General features: G+C 42.8%; 1 protein-coding gene across 1 annotated transcript in view; it reads right to left on the reverse strand.

The window, feature by feature from the left end:
• The window catches only part of TMTC1 (transmembrane O-mannosyltransferase targeting cadherins 1), a 178,159-nt gene that overhangs the window by 30,123 nt on the left and 124,893 nt on the right, over positions 1-23,143 (reverse strand). Inside the window, exon 12 of the mRNA XM_054989117.1 lies at positions 10,334-10,477. Coding sequence (XP_054845092.1) covers positions 10,334-10,477 — 144 coding nt within the window. The remainder of the gene's footprint in view (positions 1-10,333; positions 10,478-23,143) is intronic.

The following is a 23,143-nucleotide window of genomic DNA, read 5'->3' on the forward strand; positions in this document are numbered from 1 at the left end:
ATGAAGGGACGTGGAAAAAAGGCAGTTCTTTTAATAACAGTCTCAGCTCACCTATTGATTACAGCACTGCTAACAGACTCAAAAGAGCCCATCTCTTTTTCAGCAAGGACTAAATAATTAAATTTCTTCCACAGAGCATCTCCTGGGCAGTATCATATTCCACAGCCTGTCAGCACAGAGAGGAGGGGGAGCAGTTACTGGATATTTACCCTACTTTATACCTTGGCACCTGCCGACAAAGTTTCCCAGAGCTTGCTGGGCAGGGAATGCAATTCACCACAAAGCTCCTTCGCTTACTTTTCTGCATTTCCCCCCTCCAATTGTACCACACAACATAAACCTCCCAGAGAACCTAGGCAAAATAAAGCAGGCAGACCTCATGGGAAACAAGAGCGATGGGGGAGGGGGATCCATTAATATAGGTTCTCTCCTTTGTTCTCCTCAACCCAAGACTCATTCTCATGAGGAATCTCCAATAGTTCAAAAGGGAGGGCAGCAGACCAGGAAGTCTGCCTCTTTCTGAAGTGCATACAATCCAGAGATTCTTAACGCAATTCCATAACAACTTGCACTCTGTCTCCATCTATGTTTTGGAAATGCTCCAACTTGATAGGAGGGGGAAGAGAAAGGAATAGGGGGAGAGAAAGGAATGGGTGGGTAGATGAGGACATGTGTTATTAAAAAGGTACCAGTTGCATAATGCACAGCGTACAGTACCTGCTTAAGTTGGGGGTGCATGAGAAAGCTCTCTGTTGCCTTGTGGCTCAAAGAAGCAAAAGAAATTGAGATGTCGAAATCTGAAATCCATCAATCTCTGCCTGACCTGCCCGTGGGACAGAGCACAGTAACCCCTCATCCAAGTGGCACAATGTGGTGTAGGGTGGTACTGGTTCTGTAAACTTGGTAGGGCAAGGGCACTACCATGCCCTGTTGAGGGAGAAGAGAATCACATATGCCACCCGTAGTTTATTGGAGGAAGGTTGGTATAAAGATATAATAGGTAAGATAGCTTTTGACACTATGCCTACAGCGTAACAAAATTTCCATTGCATACTGGGTTGAGCCAGGAACTGCTGCTAATTCTAACGTATTAGTTGCATATCATTAATATAACTGCATGAAATTTACATAAATACAGACATCAAACTCAAGATAGTTCTGCTTCCATCAACATGCTACAATATTCTGAATTTGTTACGAACCTATAAAAGACCTGAGTACGTACTGGACAAAAATGACATTAGAAACAAGAACTTCAGCCTTTGCAGCAAGGTTTCCAACCTTTCAGCAGTTTTCAAACCTATTTCCAAAACTGTTAGGACTAGAACTCTATAGACTACTCAACGCACATCTCCTGCTCCAGTGGATCAGTCTATTTTTCTAATAATTTTTACTATATGAGGTCAAAACTAAACTTTTTGGCACACATGGCTGATACTGGAAACTGCAGACCCACATCGTTTCCTTGATGTGATGTCACTGCATTGTAAGTTTCCCTACCCTCCCACCTCTTCACTGGTGGTCACATGATTAATTTTACAAGGGGGGGGGTGATGAACAGGTACAGGACTGCCACTTTTGACAGTAGCCATGCACTAATAAACACCACTATTTTCCCACCTTAGAAGAAATCGAACAAATTAAAAAGCAATGCACTTTGCTAACTCTGCAATCATGCATATACTTCCATTTAATTTTCTTTAAAACTCACTGCATATATAATGGGGGGGGCAAGCAAAAGACCAGTTTAGTGCCAAGGTGCTGCCAAAAAAAGTGAAGTCTCTCTCAAATGTATGTGTCACCTGTGGCTGGGAGATACACATGCTAATGCAACAGGTTTCAGCATCCAGCCACAGTCCAGTCAGAAAGTTTGGAGATTTTGAACCCAAAATACTGTTGCCTTCCTGGAGATATTTTTTTCTCTTAGAAGTAGCATGCTGGCATGCACAACTCCCCTGATAATATTTTTTTTAAAAAATAATAATATTTTTTTAAAAAACAAGCATCCACAATCTATGAAATCTAGTGGTTCTCTCCTTCGTTGGGAATACAGCTGGAGGTTCAGTTGACTTTCATGACAGGTAAATAGTTTTTTAGAGACAGCAAAATATTTTGTAACTGCTTTTTCAGGTACATTAATGGGTTCTGGTTGTCAGTACTTGACAATTTACAGCTGGTGTGGTGAAGCAGATAGAATGATGGACTGGGAGTAGAAATGAGCATGAATCGAATTACGACCCAAAAAAACGCACGAACCAGTGGTTTGTGGAAGCTCGTTTCCACGAACTGGTCTACTGGTTCGTTTGGGTCGTAAAGGGGCAGTTTAAATGGCCATGTCCCCAGGGAAATGGCCATATAAACTTTTCCTGCGGCTTGCAAGCGGCAGGTCCCTTTAAAGTATCAGCTAGCAGGCTGCAGGGAGGGATCTCCACCTTGCTGCCTACCAGCTGATAATTTAAAGGGACCTGCCGCTTGCAAGTCGCATGGCCCTTTAAGCTACCCAAACCCCAGCCCCCACTCCCACCTCCACCCTTACCTTGCCCTGCAGGCCCACAGCATCTTCCCCCTCCTCCCGCGAGGGGAGGGAAGGCCGTTTTTGGCCTCGTCTGCTGCTGCGTGGACCTGCAGGGCAGTGGAGGAGGCCGAAAACGGACTTCCCGCCCCTCAAATGGCGGCCACAGCAGCTGCCATTTGAGGGGCAGGGAGGCCGTTTTCGGTGGCGAAGGAAGCTGAAAATGGCTTTCCTGCCCCTCAAATGGCTGCCGCGGCCACCATTTAAGGGGTGGGAAGGCCATTTTAGGCCTCCTTCGCCGCCCTGTGGGTCCATGCAGCAGCAGAAGGGGCCAAAAATGGCCTTCCCGCCCGTCGCCGGAGGAGGGGGAGGATGCCACGGGCCCACAGGGCAAGGTGTGTGGCTGGGGCTGGGGTTTGGGCAGTTTAAAGGGCCCTGCTGCTTTGATCCCCCCTGCCACCGGCCAGATGATAGTTTAAAGGGACCTGCCACTTGCAAGGCAGGAAAGGGCCCTTTAAACTGTCAAATGCCCCTTGCCACTGCTAAGCAGCCAGAAAGGGGCATTTAAACCCCACAAACTGGTTCGTAAGCTGGCCCCAGTTTGTGGTTCGTGAAAATCCACGAACCACATGGTTCGGTTTTTTTGTGGCTCGTGCCAATCTCTAACTGGGAGTAGGGAAGATTTGGGTTCAATTCCTGGCTATGCCACTGGGTGAATTTGGGCCAGCCACTCTCCCTCTAGCCTAACCTCCTTCACAGTGTTGTTGAGAGGATACAATGGAGGAAGAGGAAACAGTGCATGTTTCAATGTGCTCCTTGTAGGGAGCATAAGCATGTAAAAATAGATTTACAGAACCAAAACCTCTCAAACTTAATTCAGCCGTTCTTTGTGTTTGGGAGAAAAGCAATGATTCCATTTATTTGCCCAGGGTATTTCGGTTGCCAACAATAGGCAAAACATACATACAAAATCCTATGCAAACTGTTATTTGGGGAGTATAAACAGAAGTGGTTTAGCATCCTTATCAATAGCACAGCTCAAGGTTAAACCACATCTTGAGATCATCGTATCCCCAGTAAGCGAGAGCTACGGGACAGGTTGCCCTGTGTTGAAAGCAGAAGGGCATTGCTGACCCATGATAGCATATATCACATTGAATGACGAACAAGGAGATGAGCCCAGGGTGGTATGGCTGACCTGTTAACAGTGTTGCCTGAATGGATATGCCAAAAATTTTAGGTCTGGGCCCTTGATTTGTGTCTTTGTTAAGCCCAGAGCAGCAGTGAAAGGAAAACTGGGGAGATGATGCTGTGACTTCCAGTCACATGTTGCCACAATGCTCTAGCATTCCCAAATGTTCTGTAAAACCATAGAGATCTGGAAGAGTGCTAAAGCATTGTAGCAATGCCATGACATCACTTCTAGTTACATGACTGGAAGTGAAGTCACAGTATCATGTGACATCTAGATCTGCCCTCCAAATCCCAATGGGATTATCAGCAAACTTCCTGGGGGTTGACTCCGGCTTGTTTTAGTGACACACAATACACACTCGCAACTATTACACTGGAATTGTTATAACAGAAAGAGCACCTCATGAGAAAGAAATGCTGATCCTCCTATCTCCAAAGAATAATTACAGCATATTGTGTGTGTGTGGGGCGGGGGGGAATCTGGAAAGGCCTCTGTTTCGAAAACCACATAGAGGTTTGGTAACTTCAATAGAAAGAGTTATGCAGACAAAGACCCAACATACGTAACTCTGATGCAGCAAAATACTTATATTTATGTTCATAAAATTCCATCTGTTCCCTTGTCAAAAACTCAGCAACATATTTTACTTAAAAATCGAAGTCCCTGAGAAGAGCAAATACAAATTGCTTAGTGAAACCTGCGCATCCCATGAATCAGCAGGAGACTGTTGTCTAAATGGAAAGTTCCTCCAGTCTAAATGGAAAGTTCCTCCAGAAGCACTGATTAAGGAGCTCACTTGCCCTCTGGGAACTGTTAGCTTTAGTGCCTTGGAGAAAAGTCACTTACTGGTAGTCTCTCTACACTTCATCTTCCCGTATCCATAAACCAGCACAGGGTACAAGGAGTCTGAATAATTCTATTTTTTTAAAAAAAACTTAAGGTTATTGTAGAGAAAGGTATGGATAGAAAAGTGAGCACTGGTACAACTCAACAATAAATAAAGGAAACAGGGAGAGGGAAATTACACTCTTTCCATCACTGCTTGCTGACAGTTCATGCCCACCCAGCTGACAGTTCATGCCTGCAAAAGCTGCTTTTCTCCATGGAGGGAGCTAAAGCAGCTTACAGAAAGGAAAAGGTTCCAAATTACTGAAACTAGTATGCAAACAAAAACAAGCGATCAGAGCTGGGGCTGGGGTCCATCAGGCTGTTTATTACAGGTCCCAGGTTGCAAGCCCCAGGCTCAAGAGCCCACGCCCAAGAGCCCTTCAACTCACACCCAAAGGCTCATGCCCACGTTAAATTCCTGCAGAAAGAGGAGGGAAAGTCAGCCAAGATGGACCTCAGCTGCTGCAGCAAGCAAGCAGGATCTTCCTACCGGAAATGCAGGAAGTCCGGGAAAATGCCGGACTCATGGAAGGAGGCCAATATAACACTTATTCCAAAAGATGGACAAGATCACACATTGACAAGAAACTACAGGCCAATATCACTATTAAATAATGACTATAAGCTGTTTGCATCAATCTTGGCAGGAAGACTTAAAAGTATCCTACGGGACATTATTCATGAAGACCAAAGTGGATTCCTAGGAGGCATCTAAAGGACAATGTAAGAACAGTATTGGATATTCTGGAATATTTTGAAAACCATAATGAAAGACAAGTTGCTTTGATTTTCTTAGACACCGAGAAGGCCTTTGACAATTTAAACTGGGGAAGAAAGTTTTTGTTGGAGAACATCTTTCTCTATCACAGGAAGACCTGGAAGAAGTGATTCATTGGATTCAGTTTAGTGGAAAGGAGTCATTGGGTCCAACACACTATTTTTTATGCAGTATGTGATTTTACTTGGAAACGGTTTTGAACGCACTTTAAAGATAGTGGCCTATGAAAGAATTTACAATAAATGTTTGACTTGTATTTCTCACAGCAAAGCACAGCCAGAGTGTTGGACAAGGATCTGGGAGACCCAGGTTCAAATCCCCACTTTGCCATGGAAGCTCGCTGGGCAACCTTGGGCTGGTCACACACTCTCAGCTCAATACAATTCACAAGTTGTTGTGAGGATAAAATGGAAGAGAGGAGAATGATGTTATAAGCTACACTAAGTCCCCACTGTTGAGAAAAGGAGGGTATAAATATCTTAAAATAAAATTTTAAAAGTACAGACAAGATACTCGTATCCTTAGACATACATATTTAAAGGGAACCATGGTACAATCAGATTCATCCCAAGTGCACATACCTGGATGTATAGGGATACAGGGACATCATCTACACTTTATGTATCAACAGTGGGAAAATTTACGTATCTACACTTTAGGTATCAACAGTGGGAAAATCAACAGTGGCACCCTAAACAACAGCAAGTATGTCTACTACATGATGCCTGGACACAGTATAGACAAGCAATCAGACAGAAGATAGTATCTGTGGCTTTACAAATAATCAGTTTTGCAATTGACAGAATACTTCCTTATGTATAAAGGAATGGGAAAACTGCAATCACTAACAATTAAAAGATCAGTTAATTTGCCACTTTACCCAGCATTTGAAGTCCTGCCTGGGAATTTTGTGACACCTTTAGAGACCCTGATAATAGATTACTGTTCCATTGACAAAAACCGGCATTTGGCAAGCAAACAGGAAACGACAGTATGAAAAGTTAAAGGATTAAGAAAACCACTCAGCAGCAGTAAAATCTTTTATTACCCACAGGCATGCTTCCTGAGCACAATGTCGTCCTCTCAATTATCCTCATTTTTCCATTAATGGTTTTTTTTTTTGTTTGATCAGAGAACAACGAGCATCTTTAAAGGAGATCATAAAAAGATTATATTATCTCTTATGTGACAGTAGATATTGCATTATGTTGCTTTGTCCCGTGAGAAAAGAGTGCTGTGGTCTCATTCCAGAAACCTACAAACTCAGTTTTAGGTACAGAAGCAATTGGCAGTGACTACATAGGGCTGGACATCACATTGAAGAATGGAAGATACCCAGAACTCTGATGGGGGTTAAGTGGATGGGATGTTAATTGGTTTGAGTGATAGACTAGGACCTGGAACTACTAGGTTCGGATCCTTGCTCTGCCATGGAATTTCATCAGGTGTCGCAAGGCCAGGTCTACCCATTTGAAATAATGACCCGATCTACCCAACTATCAACTACTGACAGTGCTTCTAGTCCAAAATTTAAAGACACATAGCAGCCTACTAACAGGCTCGATTCTTTCCCCTCCTCCCCTACCTCTCTGAAACATTCCTGAAAATTCCAGGACACAAGTTTTCATTACTCCCAGAATATCAAGAGTGCTTTTGGTTATTCTGGATATCTCTGAGTCAATCCAAAATAGCTAATTTCAGATTTAATTTTGGATGGGGTATATCCAAATGCATGCCCCCAAGTGGGTGGGCCAGGGAAAATCTAGACCTTCCCACCTGCACAGCAACAATCCTGGCTTTGTTGCAATCTTTCCCTGAATGTCACAGCAAAGCAGATTTGGGAAAAATTGCAGGAAAGATGAGGAAAACCCAGGAGATACATGAAAGCACCAGGATGCTGTGGGAAAACGAGGGGGGGGTGTCCCAACATGATTCATCCTAGGGCAACCAACTCATGTGTAGGAAACCCAGGTCCCGGTGCTGGAAGCTGGGTCTGTTCCTTGAGTCCATTCAGGCATGAAATTCCAAAATGGGCCAACTGTCAAGGCCCAGTAAAGCCCATACTCATACTAAGAAAAGGAGCTAAACTCCAAGCCATGAACAGGCACATTCCAGAAGGCCAAACTCCAAGCCATGCAAAGGACTGAGACGTATAACTTAGTTACAAAAAGCTGCTTCAACCCCACTCACCACCAATATGGATCAGAGCAACTATAGTGGAATTTCATGAACATAGGCACAATATGGCTACCTGCCTTTCTCCCTATCCTTTTTCCTCCTGAGGCTTAAAGCATCCCAAAAGACCATTTTCAATCAAGGTAACAGTTTGAGGTGGGAGAATTAACTTTACTCTCCCAAGTACAGTCACGTCCTGATCCACACACCTGGTGTCTCCTTTTTTTAAAGTTATATTATTCTTCTGGAGATCTAACACTGGTCCACAACATACAGTTGTTGCACTACCCCTGGGGATATCCAGCCTTCTTCTCCAAGTATTGTGCAGATTTGGGGCAAAAGACTTTTTAAATATATATACACTGCTGTGTCTCCAGGCACTCAGCATTTGCCTGTCAAGAGCAGCCATGGCTCCTAGGAGACACAAGGCTCCTGGGAGAACAAGTGTCTATTATCTTCTCTGATGTACGAACAGGCAGAGCATAGCAAACAGTACGCTCAGTTCTATTCTATTCCTGCAGCAATAAACTCAAGTTCAATTTGCATCTCAACAATTTTGGCCTGAACAGATACTCCAAAAGTTTACAAAGATTAATTTGCTGCTCCAATTACTAAGCTTCTTCAGGGCATCCAACACTTGAACAAAGGAATCCTTGACTAAGAAATAAACTATCTTCATCTGTGTTTTCACACTAACGTTTCAATAGAGTTAACTGTTAGGCAACATGGTCCCTGTGCAGAGCAGAGGACAAATTGAGACTTTTCAGGTGACCAACCTAAGGTTACACAACAAGCTCAGCAGAGAGGAGATTTGAACCTGGGCCTCTGATACTGTAACCACTACACAACACCAGCTCTCTGTCTGCATCCTTAAGCTACATGCAGCTTCTGGACAGTTAACAAGTGGTTCACAGTAAGGTCAGGAAAAAATTAAAGTAAGTATTTCTAAAAGAAATTATGAGCACATATGCCTCCATTGGGTGCGCAACAGACACTTGCCCTTCTCAAAGACAGTGGAAACAGAGGACAGAGGAGGGAACCATCTTGAACAGATTCTGGAGAGTGCAGGATATAAATCTTTTAAATAAGCTAATTCAATAGTTAAGTGACCAGGGAAAGCTGGGAGAGGCAGAAAAGGGAGTTCTGGGAACTGTGGACTAGAAAAGCAGGAAATAAGCAAACCCACTGGAGAGGCTGCGATTGAGAAGATAGGATTCCTAGGATGGAGGACATGAACTATAATGAGCTGGCCAAGTCCTGAGGTGGTACCAATGGACAGAAGCCCTTCAGAATACAGGTGAGAGAATACTAATTTTTTTAATGCTCATTATAAAACATTTTCCCAAAACAGAAAACGAGCCCAGCAGGGAGAAGGTGGGAATAGAACCTCTCTCGCCTGATGAATCAGTTTTTGACTTGGAAGGGTTTTTTAAAAAATGGTATTCTCTGCCTGCTGCCTAAAGTGATACCTACTGCAATCCGAAGGACACTTTCCTGGGAGTGAGCCCTACGGAGTAAAATGAGACTTCTTTCTGAGTAGTCATGTCTAGGATTGCTCTCGAAGTTCATTCAGCCACTTTATTCTGCCGCATATGCAGATGTGACTAATGACAGGGGGAAAAAATTGACAACCTGAATTTCTTTATGCCTTCAATGGTGGTCTGAAACAGTCCTCAGTCTTTGGTGAGCCTCCAGTCAAACTGGGCATTCCATCTCCTCCAAAGTCTACCAGAAGACATGCTGTTTTCTAGTTTTATTTGCTTGATATCCTGATACGATTTTGCCTTAGTTCCCTTTCTCCATGCTTTGGTGTTATATATAAGGTAAGAAAATGGTAACATACGATTTTTCTTTTTTTAAAAAAGCATTCACTACATTATCTAAATGCAGTATCTAGCCTATGGACGCATTTCCTATAGCTAAAACAGAAAGACAAAATGTGACAAGCCTGAAATATCTCATCCTGTGGGCTATAAAACAAACATACTGTATTACAGTGAATAACTCTCTCTCTGAAAACATCACTCTGTCTAATAGTCCCTTTGTGCATGATGAATACTGCAAAACCAGGTCACTTACTGACAATTCAGGGTTTTCTACACACCTGGGGGACTCCGGCAGGTATGTAGAAAAATACAACTCTGTAAGCTAACCAAAAAGAAAAGGAGAGGGTGGAACCCTCAATAAGTGACCTGATAGGAACTGAAATACCCTAGAAGGGGCAGAATGTTGAATACAGTTGAGACCAGAACAGAAAAGGAAGAAATAAGAAATCAGCATGCTCAAGCCCTGGGAGCTTGGGGGACAGATTCTGGGGTGTGTGATTTCCACAATATTCCCCCCTACCCACTATATTTTTGCCCACCTCCTGTATTAGATGGGATGAAAATTTAAACAAAACCAAAAACCACAGCAGATTCCTTGGATGGTACAGAAACACAACCATGACATTCCAGTCCCCATTTCTGTAGTCAGCTGTAATGGCTTCCTGGGTGAAAAGTCAGATTCCAAGAGGGCAGCTACGTTCGTCTGCTACAGAGAAGATAACTCTTGTCTCACCTCAAAGGCTAATGGTCAAACTGTGTAGTGTAAGCTTTTGTGAGTCAGATTTCACACTTTGTCAGACACAGGTGGAAAGTAGGACTGTGTTAGGACTTGAAACCATAGCAGGCCCTAGAGCTCTGAAATTGGGAATTCTATGATGATTGGCCAAACCTGGTATCACATAGGAGGCTATTATCTCCATTTTAAAACCATAAGAAACAGAATAGGACCAAAAACCTACTTGAGCAGATTTCCAAGATTGAAGAGAGCTCGGTTGTGCTGTGGATTTAACTGGAGGGCCCTTCTATAATACTCTTTTGCTTCCACCAGGTCTTTGGTCAATGTTCCTAGGTTGTTCAGAGCACTTGCATGGCGAGGGTACAATCTATCGGAAGAAGAAGGGGGGGGAAATGATCATTTTGCTGTAAAACAAACACTTCAGACTGTTCCAACACAACCTCCTATAAACTCTAAAACTATTCCAGTTCTCTGTATGAATAAATACATGAAAGTGAACGTGGCTGGGGCATCAAGAGTTGAAGAGCACTTTCCAAGTGAAAGCACTTTCCAAGATAGGACAGCCATTTTTTCCCAAGTGAGATCTGGTTGCTGATTTTGTAAACATTCAGCGGAAGGCACAAGTGCTCTGCCCCAGAGGCAGCTTCTGTCTTCACAATGTTGAACCCATGTGGGGGGAAAATGTATCTTGCCATTTCAGGAGGCAGTGTATAGGATGAAATGTGCTTGCTCTTTAATAGCAAAGCTATTTTGGGCCCAAACAGGTGAGATGTTGGGAGACCCTTGATTATATATCCCTAACATCGTTAAATGCTGAATTTTAGGTGCCTGGGCCTTTACTGGGCCTACACAAGGGAGAGAAAAACGGGTTGATCCTCTCAACTCTTCATGGTTTCATTCCTCTACAGGCATATTAGCCTTGGACCCATCCTTTCCCCTCTCCATTGCTAGTAGGAGGCGCCAGTTTTAATCATTAAAATTTTCCAGATTTAGCTGTGAGATCCATGATCTCTGTCTCATCTAGTTTGACCTTCATTGGCAAAGATGCTTTAAACAAAGAAGTGAAGATATGCTCAGCCTGTAGGGGAGAAATGCCCAAAGCCATCCCAGATTTGTCTCCTCAACTTTTTTTCTGAGAATTTCCCAAGAGATGTTCCAGTGCTCCATTCCTATTTCACTCTGCTTTTTAAGGTATCCTACCTTAAGAGATCTTACACTGAAATTAAGGTTCAGGATACAGCCTTGGTTCTATAAACAGGAACAGTACTCAAAAAGAGAGGTCATTTTACATTTAATCCCACGGGCTTTTAATTATTAAATACAGCTTTCCCATTTGGATCCCCTCTTTCAAAGCACATGTGCACACACACACACACACACACACACACAAATGGGCTACATGCATCACTGGTAATGGCAACCATCTGCGCGCAATATCTCTTTTGCTTTGTATCTCATTAGGCGCAAAGTCCTCTTCACTTCACCTAATCAAATGCCAAGTACTGCATTATTTATGAAAGAAAGCTGCATTTCATTAAAATGCTCACTGGGGTAGCCAGTTTTTTAAAAATCAGTTTTGGAATCCTAGGCATTTTGTATTTTTAAAAAATCTCCTTTTCTTAATAACTATAGCAAAAGACCTGAAACAGCACAATTCATTATGCCCTGGGAGGGAAAAAATTGGAAATATACTTTAAATCGGGGTTGGCTTTGATTTCTGTACAAAAGACAAGCAGGATGTTTTCTTGGGGCAAAATGAATTATTCAGAAGATTCCTTCAACACTGCCACTGCAGTTGTCAGAATAAATTGCAGCAGCCCTGCCTTGAACTATTAAAGGTGCACTGCACAAAACTTCTGTTAAAAATTATGTTCCTCTCCCCGCTTAGCATTAGGCTACCTATATTCTCACTATGCACACAGCAGAAGTGCTTTTGACTGCCAAACACTAGCAAATTCAACTCACAAGATGACAAAGAAAAGATGAAAATGGATTCCCAATTTTTAAACACTGGAAACCAGGCAAAAAAGGCCTTTCCAGCACCAACTAGAAAAGTTGGCTCTCCTAGGACCTTTCACATATCAAGCAAGTGTTCCAGGAGTGAGTAATGTCCCCTCTGTACCCCTTCCCCTTCACTATTCCCTCCATTACTAAGTACCAGTTCCCATTACCATTTTCCTATCTTTAGCTTCACTTCACATGAAACTGCAGCAGAATTTCAAATAAGTAAAATACATAAAAAGCAAAAATTTGCCCCCCTCAATGCACTAAGGGTTAAAATGCATGGGGGGGGAGGGGGGGAGTTAATAGCTATTCAACTCCAAAGCTAGCACTCTTGCTTTAGCCAGTTTACCATGTTAGAGAAAATATTAAAAACAGTGCCCTTCTCCAACTGGGGCTTACTCAACAGCTGGCTTTAGTGAGCATCCCGCAGCAGATGATACTTGCAGGAGATGAGGGTACCATACTGGCCTGTAAGCTTTTCTAGGGCAATGCCATATGAACCTCTATGACCTAGAGTGGCTTATGGATCTGGCTGGTTATCTTCTTTTGGCCAGGCCTTGGTAGGAACAAATAGTCTGAATTACCTCAGGATCAGCACCCACATTGCAGGCCAACTGCTGGGCAACCATCCCCTTATTTACCCTCAGTTAATTCCCCACCATCTACCCAAAGGCAGATGCTTGGCCCCTAAGGTCTTAGGCTGGCGGCACCTTTAAACCTGCCCCTCACCTTTAAACCTGCCCCTCACCTTTAAACCTGCCCCTCACCTCTAGAATTTAGTGCTACCCGGCCCCTGCAGACCTGCTGCCAAGCCGCTGTCTTGAGGTCCTGCTTGGCTACTGTCCCAGCTCCGAGAGCAGGTGCTGAGTATTGCTGCAAATCTTTTAATTTCCCCTTGATATTAAAAACCTTTAAAAGCTTCCAGATCAGGTACCCCTTCATTGGTCTGAGCAAGAAGGGGATAGGTACTGGCCCATTTTAATATTTTTTCCAGGGTGTTCAAATGGCCACGTTGTCAACAAAACCCTGCTGTAAATGAATATTCAATCACAGGGCTTTATGAAAAAAGAAAAAAAAACATGCTTCAGCTTTTAATATTTTACTTCTATGAAATTCTAGAATCCTCACTGGTGAAGGAAGAGGGGGAGGGGAGTAGACTGTAGCTTTAGTACTGAAGAGATATGAAAGGCATTTCATGTCAGTTGAAACTAAAAATAAAAGACACACTAGCTCAGCTGAGAGTTTCCCACAAAGCCTAAGTATCAGCCACATGCTGCACAAACGGAACAATCTTTTTTCATGTCCTCTTTTCCTTTCTGTGTATGACAGAGACAGAAAATGGTTTTGCTGTAATGCCAAACACCTCAGGAGGTACATTGCTAACTTGCTTTCTTAACTTATCTCTTTTTGGAAGAGCAACCCATAAGCAGGCAAGTTCAGTAATGAGAACCTTACTCACCTGCTGTTAAAAATATGCAGGATTCCCCCTCCCCGCCCCACCACCATTAACAGTTTAAAAATATGAAGAGACCTGAAGGATGCTTACAGAGCCCATTACCTGTCTCCTCTCGAACACTTCCCACAATCCAATTCCTTAAGTTCACCCTCCCTCACCCCAATACAAACCCATAAAGCTTTATTTAGAAGAGATCTGAAGTTTATCTACAGTATAACATCCAACTGTATTTTCCGCTGAGGGTCAGAGCCAGTGGATGGCAGCCCACATCACGGGCAGGACTTATGCCATGGCCCTGTTTGCAAGAACTGGCACTTGAACTTGGAAAGCTGTACATGTAGCTAATATAACGTCTGTAACTGTAGCATCGTGATCATGTTAACTGTAGCAGCCATATGTATGTCCCCCTTACCCAGAAACATACACTGAGCCTTCATGTGAGCAATGCCCAGCTGCAAACTGGGCACCAAGCCTGTGCACTCCTCAAATGGAAGTCACAAAGTGTAGAACAGCCCTCCGAGTCAGCTGTTCCCTGCATTCATTTGGAGGTTTCAATGCATACATGCAACTTAAGATTGTGCAGATCTTTTTAATGCTGTCTAAGACCATGGACACAATAATGGGGGAAGTGCATAGAGGACATCTGCCAGCACTGAAGAGAATGGGGCAACCCATACTCAGGAGCCCCATGATGAATTCAGTTGAGGGCCATAGTTGTTTTTCAGTCCTAGCATTAAAGGGCACATCTGCGAGCAATACTGTGCAATGACTGGTTCCTGCACCAAAGGAATTATTTTAAGGTTCACAGCCATAATTGCCTTGAGACCAAACTCTAAGAAATGGCTCCTAGAACCTACTTTAGGAATAAAAAAAAAATACTTAACACATTATGAAAGAGGCCAGCTACGGCTTTCACAAATGTAGCAGCACAGAACATTCTAACCTTGTAAAAATTAAATATGGAACAATGACAACAAGGAAAAAGGTGGGATAATGATACTGGCATTTTAATTCTTCCCAGAAAGAAACCCCAGATGGTGCCCCAGGCCACCTGCAGACCCTTGCTGAAAGGTATTCAGAACATAAAGTCAGAGGGCAATTTAATGAAGTTTAAATGAACCCAGACACTGCTTGTTTTAAGTACAAATAAAAACGCTGTCAGGAAGCATGTGGGAAAACTTAGCAGGAAACCAGAGTCTCCACAGTATTTGCTTGGGTTTCATTTTAAAAGGAGGTACCACCTGATATTCAGTGGTATTTTCTTTAATAAATCTATGGCTCAGCTCTGCCCCCCTCCTCAGTCTGTCTAAAAGCATCAGCGTGCACACAGCAAACCTCTTTCTTCCTACTGCATCAAAAACAGGCTTAGTGGAGACCTGGAAGGATCTACCATGGCTAAGCATTCCGCATGCATAAATGCATGAAGCTACCTTATACTGAAACAGACCGCTGGTCATCAAGGCCAGAATTGTCTACTCTGACTGACAGCGGCCCTCCAGGGTCTTGGGTAGAGGTCTTTCTCTTCACCTGCTTCCTGATTCTTTTAGCTAGGGATGGGACCGAAACTCTCACCTTCTGCATGCCAAGAACATGCTCTGCAGCGAGCCACTGTATAGTCATTATTTGACAAAGTGTTAATAGTTCTGCAGAAATGTCATGAAAACTATAAGAGAAACCCTGTTGGATCAGACTAGTGTTCCATCTAGTCCAGAGTTTTTCACTCAGCAACCAAGCAGTAGCCCTGGAGCACCAATAAACAGGGTACAGAGGCCAACGCCTTCCCCAGTGTCGCCTCCTAGAGTATTCCTGTTACTCCATGAGTGTTCAATTTACTCAGCCCCTCAAAAGCCACCGTGGGTCTGATTACATGAGACGTCAAATGTGAGATATGTTGGGGGAAACGTGTGTTTAACGGGTGACCAGCACTCACCTTCCACATTATGCATCTGGTGAAATGGGCACGCACAGCGGCAGGAGAGGCTTGGTGATTCCCCCCCCCCCCGTACACCCCCCACAGGCAGAAAAGGGCTGTGCTGTTTGTCTCCCTGCCATAGACACATGTCTGTCCAGGAGACATTAAGACCAACAGCCCACTCCACAGCCATTTCCTGCCTGCAAAAGCATGCCATGTGTGTTTGTGGGGAGGGAATCACAAAGCCTCTCCTGCCTCCGCGTATGGGCTTGGGAGCCCATTCCCCGCCTCACACTAACTATTTCAGAGGTGGGTGTGATCACAATTTAAATATGAGTTTCCCCAACCTAACTCACATTTAATGTCTCACGTCATCAGGCACAGAGAGACCAAGTATTTAATTGTCTACCAGATCATCCTCCAGATGTTTGTTAACCCCTTGAAAGGGCTCCAAAAGGTTGGTGAAGTTACCGAAGCTATGCTGATTTTCCTTTAGCAGGCTTTGTTCCTCTGTGTGCTTAATAATTCTATGCTCAGTAACAATTTCTAATAATTTACTCAGATCAGATGTTAGGTTAACTGGCCTGTATCTCCTCTGGAACTCTTTTTTAAAAATGGTGTAGCATTTGCTACTTTGCAGTCAGGAGACTGATTTTAGTCTCCTCAAATTCCTCAAAATTGTCTGAGACAATTTTCCATATGTAGCACAGGAGCCTCTAATATAATTCAGATTACCCAAATATTGGAGTGAAAACAAATGGCTAGGGATTCTATTTACCATCAACTCAGGAGAATTTGTGACAGACTGTAAAAATTCTACCTCATTTCAAAAGGTGTGATCACTTATGGACCACAATCAGTTTTGTATTGGAGTACCCAAGACGCAATGTTAATCCTTTTAGTGTACTTGTAACTCTGCTGACATCCAGTTGAGCTGCTGAGAATGGTCTCCAATTTGACAATCCCCAACTAGATGGTACTGGGAGAGTACAATATACTCATCCCTTTGAGGATGCCAACAACCACTGCGGGGGCTGCCCTTGTGGGTTACAGGTTCTACAGAAATCTACACTAGGCAGTCTGCTCTGCTCCTGCCTGAGTTCAGAAAGTCTGAAAGAGAGCATACATGACCTTTTGTCATAGTCCAATCATCTTCAAAGTACGGATTCTCTCAACCAGGACCCTTGCAGAGATAAAGGCTCATGGATTTATGTAGGTCCGAAAATGGTTAGGTGGGTGGGATTTACTGGAAAACTACTATTATTCTGATGATAGTTATGTCAATCTCTGAAAAAAAGTATCCTAATGTCTTCTGCTTTGCTTGGGAGAAAATGTAGCATAGTGGTTAAGTGGCTGTACTGCGAATCATCACTCTGCTGATTCAAAGCATGCTACTGTCATGAACTCAGCTGGTGGCCTTGGCTAATCCACTCCTCTCAGCCAGTGGTGATAATAATGACACTGACTTTGTGCACCATTCTGAGTGGGGCACTAATCTGTCTAGAAGAGCAGTATATAAGCACAGTTACTACTACTACTACTACCACCACCACCACCACCACCACCGTGAAGCTGCCAAAGTGGATTGGTAGAAAGGCAATGTATACATGGAAGAAAACCTAAGCCAACTTGTTACATACTGTGCAAATGTAAAACATGTAGAAAGCTGGTATTTCTGTAAACATGTACAAAAATTGATATAGGTAAGAGGAAATAAATCTATATGACATTTTCCATGATAAAAAATTACAGCAATTTTACTGGAAAGAGGGAGAGAAATACATGTTAAACAACTATCTGTATACTGATTCAAGTGGAAAACTCAGCAAGCGTCGCCTCTTTTGCCATGAATCAACATCCCCACATCTGAAAGCAAACTGCTGTTTCTCATTTTTAAAGAGCACTGTTGCAGCACACCCAAATTTTGTAGCTGCACCTGGAAAAAAATCTACATACAAATTCCCTTAGAAACTTCCTCCAAAGTTATTTTTTAAAGCAGCAAAAACTTTCAACATTGCAATCCTTCCCAACTTTAGTAATATTTATATTAAAAAATGTAAATGAACTTGAGTCGTGAATGCCTTTGTCACTGTACAATGCAAATAAACAAATTCACCATAACAATAACATAAACCAAAGCAATAACATTTTGCTTTGGCAATTACCCAGTTTGGATAGAAATGAAATGGGTTGAATTGGTCCAACAGGAAGCAAGCAACCTTTGCTTGTTGACAAGTAGCTGCAGTCAGAACTCACAGAGATGGAACACAATTGCCCAGTCAACTCCTGGAAAAATGACTGAAGATTATACATCCTGTAATTGCCTTGCCAATTTATTGCACTTCACCCTCTTTCCCCAGTTTGCTGCTGAATGAGTGCTGTAACATGTACGCAGGACACCATTTTATATTGAGTCAGGCCACAGGTCTACACAGCTCAGTATTGTCTGCTCTGCCTGGAAGCACTATCCAGAAACTTGGGTCTTTCTCAGCTCTGCTGAGATCTATTCTTTTAGATGGAGATGTCATCATAGATTAAACCTGCCACCTTTTGCATACAAAAGAAGTGCTTCTACACTGAGCTATGACACTCCACCACGCTTGAGAATGGAACTGCAGGAGGTATAGTGCTGCTTATCAGCAACATTGTGGAGAATGGGAAACATATATAATTTAATTTAGTCAAAAAGCATTTCCATGGCACACTAAACCTTCAGCGCATCACCATAAACTGAGCCTCCTCATATACACATTTTCTTTTGCACATATAATATGCACGCTCAGTTATGATGAGCCATTACTTATTTCCATCTGAAGTGAATATCCTTTCATCGTAGTACAGCAGGGTGTCACATGCAGAACTAGCAAGCAGCAAACTTGCTAGAGTAGTATTTTAAAAGGTACCTTAGGGTATAAACTTTCACCTCTCGCATCTCGCATCTTTCTCTCATTTTAAAAAAAACATTCTACAAAATAGTATACTCTCTTTTTTTCTGAGTCCAACTACAGCACAGCTGGCAAGCTGCCAAAGAAGTCTATTGCGGTGATTTGTCTTTATTGCTTTGCTGCAAGTAAGCTTAAAGGTTTATAACCATTATCACCATTCCAGAATATCAGCCACTCATGAACTCTGGTTAGATACCTGCTCAGTTTGCATTCCCCACAAGAATGAGCCTTTCAAGGTACACTTAGTCTCCACATCTGTGCTTGGCACAAGGGAAAAGAGTTTTTCCAGACCAATACATTTACACAGAGAAGTTTATTTTAGATTGTTTAAAAACAGAACTGACTTCTCACTGCAATTCCAGTTTTGCAACAATCCATACAACTGTTTTGCAATGCTTTACATCTTTTTAAAAAAGTAATCGGTTTACCATGTACAGCATGACAATTATCTGTACTAGTAAAGCACAATGTTCAAGAGTTCCTGCTTCACATTTCTAGTTCTGAACCTGGCCTCAAGAGTGAGGATTAAAAAAAAAATCCACACAGTGGGATCTAGGGTTGCCAATCCCCCGCTGGGGGCAGGGGATCCCCTGCTTCCACCCTCCACCCCCTGCTCCCGTTTACCTGGCACGGGCCTCCTGGGGGTATGCTCCCAGACGGGATGGTGTGCTTCCAATACGGGCCCAAATTGGGCCACTGCGGAGCAGGGGAGCACTCCCACGCGCCACAGCAGCCCATTCTGGGCCAATTTGAGTCAATACGGGCCCAGATCAGGCGGCTGTGGAGCGTAGGAGCATTCCTGTGCTTTGTAGCAGGCCCAATCTGGTCCGATTCGGACCCCCCCCCCCATGGAGCACGGGAGCACTCCCAGGGTGGCTGCGGCCCACTTGGTGACATCATTTCCCAGAAGTGACATCATCACGTGGGCCCAAGAGAGTGCACATGAAAGACAATGAGGCAGGTAGGTGTCGGGTTCCCCACCTCCTACCGGGAGGACAGGGGGATCTGACACCCTAGTGGGATCAGATATAGAAAAGAAATTTGTTTCTACAAATCTGGAGGCAAACAAATCTTACATTTTAAAAAAATTCAGGAGATAAACTAAAATGTTTCAAAATGCCAAGATATTGCAAGATTATTTCATAAAATCTCACAAGCCATTTTGGATTGCCTTAACAATTGCTAACAACATCATGATGTTGTCTGTGGTTGCCTAGGTAACCCAAAAGGGGTGCAGTAGTTTCACTTGCAAGCTTCAGGTCAGTGGGGAGGGAATAATGAGTGGGTGGGCAGCATGACTAGAAGGAAGATCAGGGAGGAGGAAAGAAAAATGGAGAAATGTGGCAGGGGGTATAGGAACTAGAGGAAAGAGTACAAAGCTGGGGAGATGCTGCAACAGAGAAGGAAGCAGAGGAAGTGGTGGACAAGAGGGAAAGTTAAGTGGGAAGGAAAGAAGGGAGCAGAAGGGGAGAAGTTGCAGGCACTACAAGAGGGGAAGGAGCAGCAATAAGCAGGTGAGATCCCTTACATGTCTTCCATTGCAAGCTATTTTGCATGTCTTTCCCTCCCTTTAAGAACAGGTAATGTAGGATCCAAGAGTTTTGAAACTGAACTCACACATCACAACCTTATTGTAATTTACAAATGCTTCCTTCCTCTTACTTGCATGCACAGAGTGCAACTGGGATTTCCCAATTTCTGAAGTTTTCATCCAAAGTCTAATTTGCTGTGACTTCCAAATGTAAACATCAAAGCACATTGGAGTTTGGGTTTTCCCAATAAAACAGGATTTTAAGCAAGGATTAAATGGCAAAGTGGCATGCACAAGTGTGGAAAACAAGCCATCTCCATGTCCATCTCAAACCTCTCAAACAGAGGCTTGACATAACTGATTACAGCCAAAAATGGTGATCTGAAGGAGTACATTAGCTTGTATGATATCTTAAATTCCATAGGTGCATCACACTGCATTGTGTTTTACACACACGCATTTTTCTTTCAGTAACTTATTCCTCAATGCAGATATTGCTATATTTTACATCTCTGCTAGGGATCAGCCTGGAGTTCATATTTTAAAAATGTTATATGAACCTGTACACTAATGTTCATTCCAGACTTTCAGTATCTCAAAGGAAATGCTGCTTTATGTTGTATATTCTTCCTTCCATAGAAAAATTAGTGTGGAAGGCAAACTATTATTTGAACAATAGTAAAAAGTCCAATAGCACTTTTAAGACCAACCAACTTTGTTGAGGAATAAGCTTTCGAGAACTACAGCTCTCTTCATCAGATACATCTTGAAAGCTTATGCCTCAATAAAGTTGGTTAGTCTTAAAGGTGCTACTGAACTTTTTACTATTTTGCAATTACAGACTAACACGTCTAACTCCTCTGGATCTATTATTTGAACTTGGAACATTCAACTGTGCCTTGTATACATATACCAAACTACACTGAATTGAGTGTTCAATGGAATTATCTATTACAAACAAATAGAATGCCAAACAGTGCATTAAACCAAAAGCCATAGCTGGCCAATTACAGAGGCTTTCTGTGACAGCAGCAGAATCTCCCATCAGATGTACCTTGTGACTTCATGGCAATTCCATCGAAACTCATTTAGATTTGTTGTGTAAGCAAGCAACAAAATAAAGGGAGAGAACAGGATGGGTTTGGGACCATGGCATTTTTTTAAAGCACCTGGGGAAAGTCTCAAGAGAAGCTACGGAGAAAAACAAAAGGATTGTTACGCTTTCCCCATCAAAGTCAAGTGAGCAATGCTATTAGAAGAAGTGGCGTGTATAATCCATGAAGCTAAACATGACACTGATGGCCAGGAATGCTCTACATCCTCTCCCAAGATGCAAACAAAAACTTTTACTGGCATGAAAATATAACTCCACAGGGAAACGCACACCTGAGGAAGAGGTTTACCTGCCTAAACATATGAGGAGCAACCCACACTGCTTTAATATAAACAGAAACATTTTTAACTATTCACTTTTTATTGGAGGTTTTAAAATTGCAACAACTGCATTTACAGTAATTCTAGATCCAAATTGCCAGGGATCCAAGGAGTCCTTTCTACCAAACAGAATACAATGACTTCCTTCGGTCAAGTCTTCATTCAATAGAGAAAAATTAGTGGAAAGGAGTCATTGGATCTTACCGTCATGTGACCAGGCTGTACAACCAATAGGGCTATGAGCCTCTGTGTCTCCTAGAACAGTTCTCTCCATCCCATTCTTGAGTTACTGGAGAAATCTCTTTGAAAACGAGGGAAGATTCAAAAACAAGTAGTGATTTGGAACAGAGGGTCTGTTGAACAAAGGGGAGAGGGAGCTTTCAAAAAAACACAGGATGAGCCTGAAGTAGTTCAGCCTCCTACCATGTTAAAGATCATGGTAGTGGTAAAATAGCACTTCATCAGAAAGAAATCTGACTTAATCAATGCTACCATAGTCAACTTCTCCTACCACCTTCTTTTGGAAACGCTTGCTTCACAGTCACAACCAAGATGGTGAGAAAAGATTTTTGAATTAGCATGACCATAATTACCAGTGTCTAACCACAGGGAACTGACAACTACTGCTATAGCATAGTGGTTAAGCGGCTGGGTTGCAAATCAGCACTCTGCTAGATCGACTCCCACTACTGCCATGAACTCTGTAGGTGGCCCTGGATAAGCCACTCCTCTAAGCCCCAGCTCACCTATAATAATGTGTGGCAAGTAATGCTAACACTGACTTTGTTCACCACCCTGAGTGTGGCAATAATCTGTCTAGAAGGGTGGTATATAAGCACACATTATTATCAGTATTTAGGGGATTATATAACTATTATACTTCCATTGATATAGGAGAAATTATGCTACGTTTCCCTAAATACTTTGTCATTGTTGTTTCTTTTCCCCTTGAATTGAGTAAAGCTCTTACCAAATTCGAGACTAGGTCTAGATGCTTGAGCACATCACATTTGTTCTGCAGAATAAGAAGAGGTAGCTCTGGGGCAGAAAGTCACCATAAATATCATAAAAAATGAAGCAGCATTAGTGACTGGGGACAGCCTCTGACTGGCCTGGATTCACTCAAGAGTGTTAAAAATCATCCCACTGATGAACGACTGTGACAAGAATGGAAGGATGGCCAGCAAGCTCTCTGCACAATGATTCTTACTCCGTCAAAAACCCTAGAAATCTAATAGCACCTTAAAGACTAACAACATTTATTCCAGTATGAGCTTTCAGGAAACATAGCTCACTTCTTTGGATACAATGGATTGCGTATTTGAAAGCTTATTTGGGGATGGAAGTTACTAGTCTTTAAGCTGCCACTGTGCTCCAACAGACTAACCCAGCCACTCCACTGGTCTTAGCCTGCCTGGGTTCTTATCTTTGTTCCAAATCATGGCCATCTAGGATACTCAATTCTACAACATTTCATGACACGGTATTCCCATGTTCTCTTTTTATTCTCTCTCAACACTGGACTGACCTAACATTGCACAACCTAGCATCAAAATCCAGGGTTCAAAAGCAGGTTGACTTTCCTAAAACTGAGGATTATCAATCTAACTCCTAGTGCTGCAACATGGCCCCTGCTTGTTGGTGATTTGGCCTGAGCTATTTACATCCCAGTTAGCTGAAATAATCTTCCAATGTCCCAGACAACAACATACTTGCATGCTTATTTTTTCCCAGGTTACTTGGCTGTAAGG

This window comes from Eublepharis macularius, chromosome 9 (genome assembly GCF_028583425.1).
Source record: "Eublepharis macularius isolate TG4126 chromosome 9, MPM_Emac_v1.0, whole genome shotgun sequence".
NCBI lineage: Eukaryota > Metazoa > Chordata > Lepidosauria > Squamata > Eublepharidae > Eublepharis > Eublepharis macularius.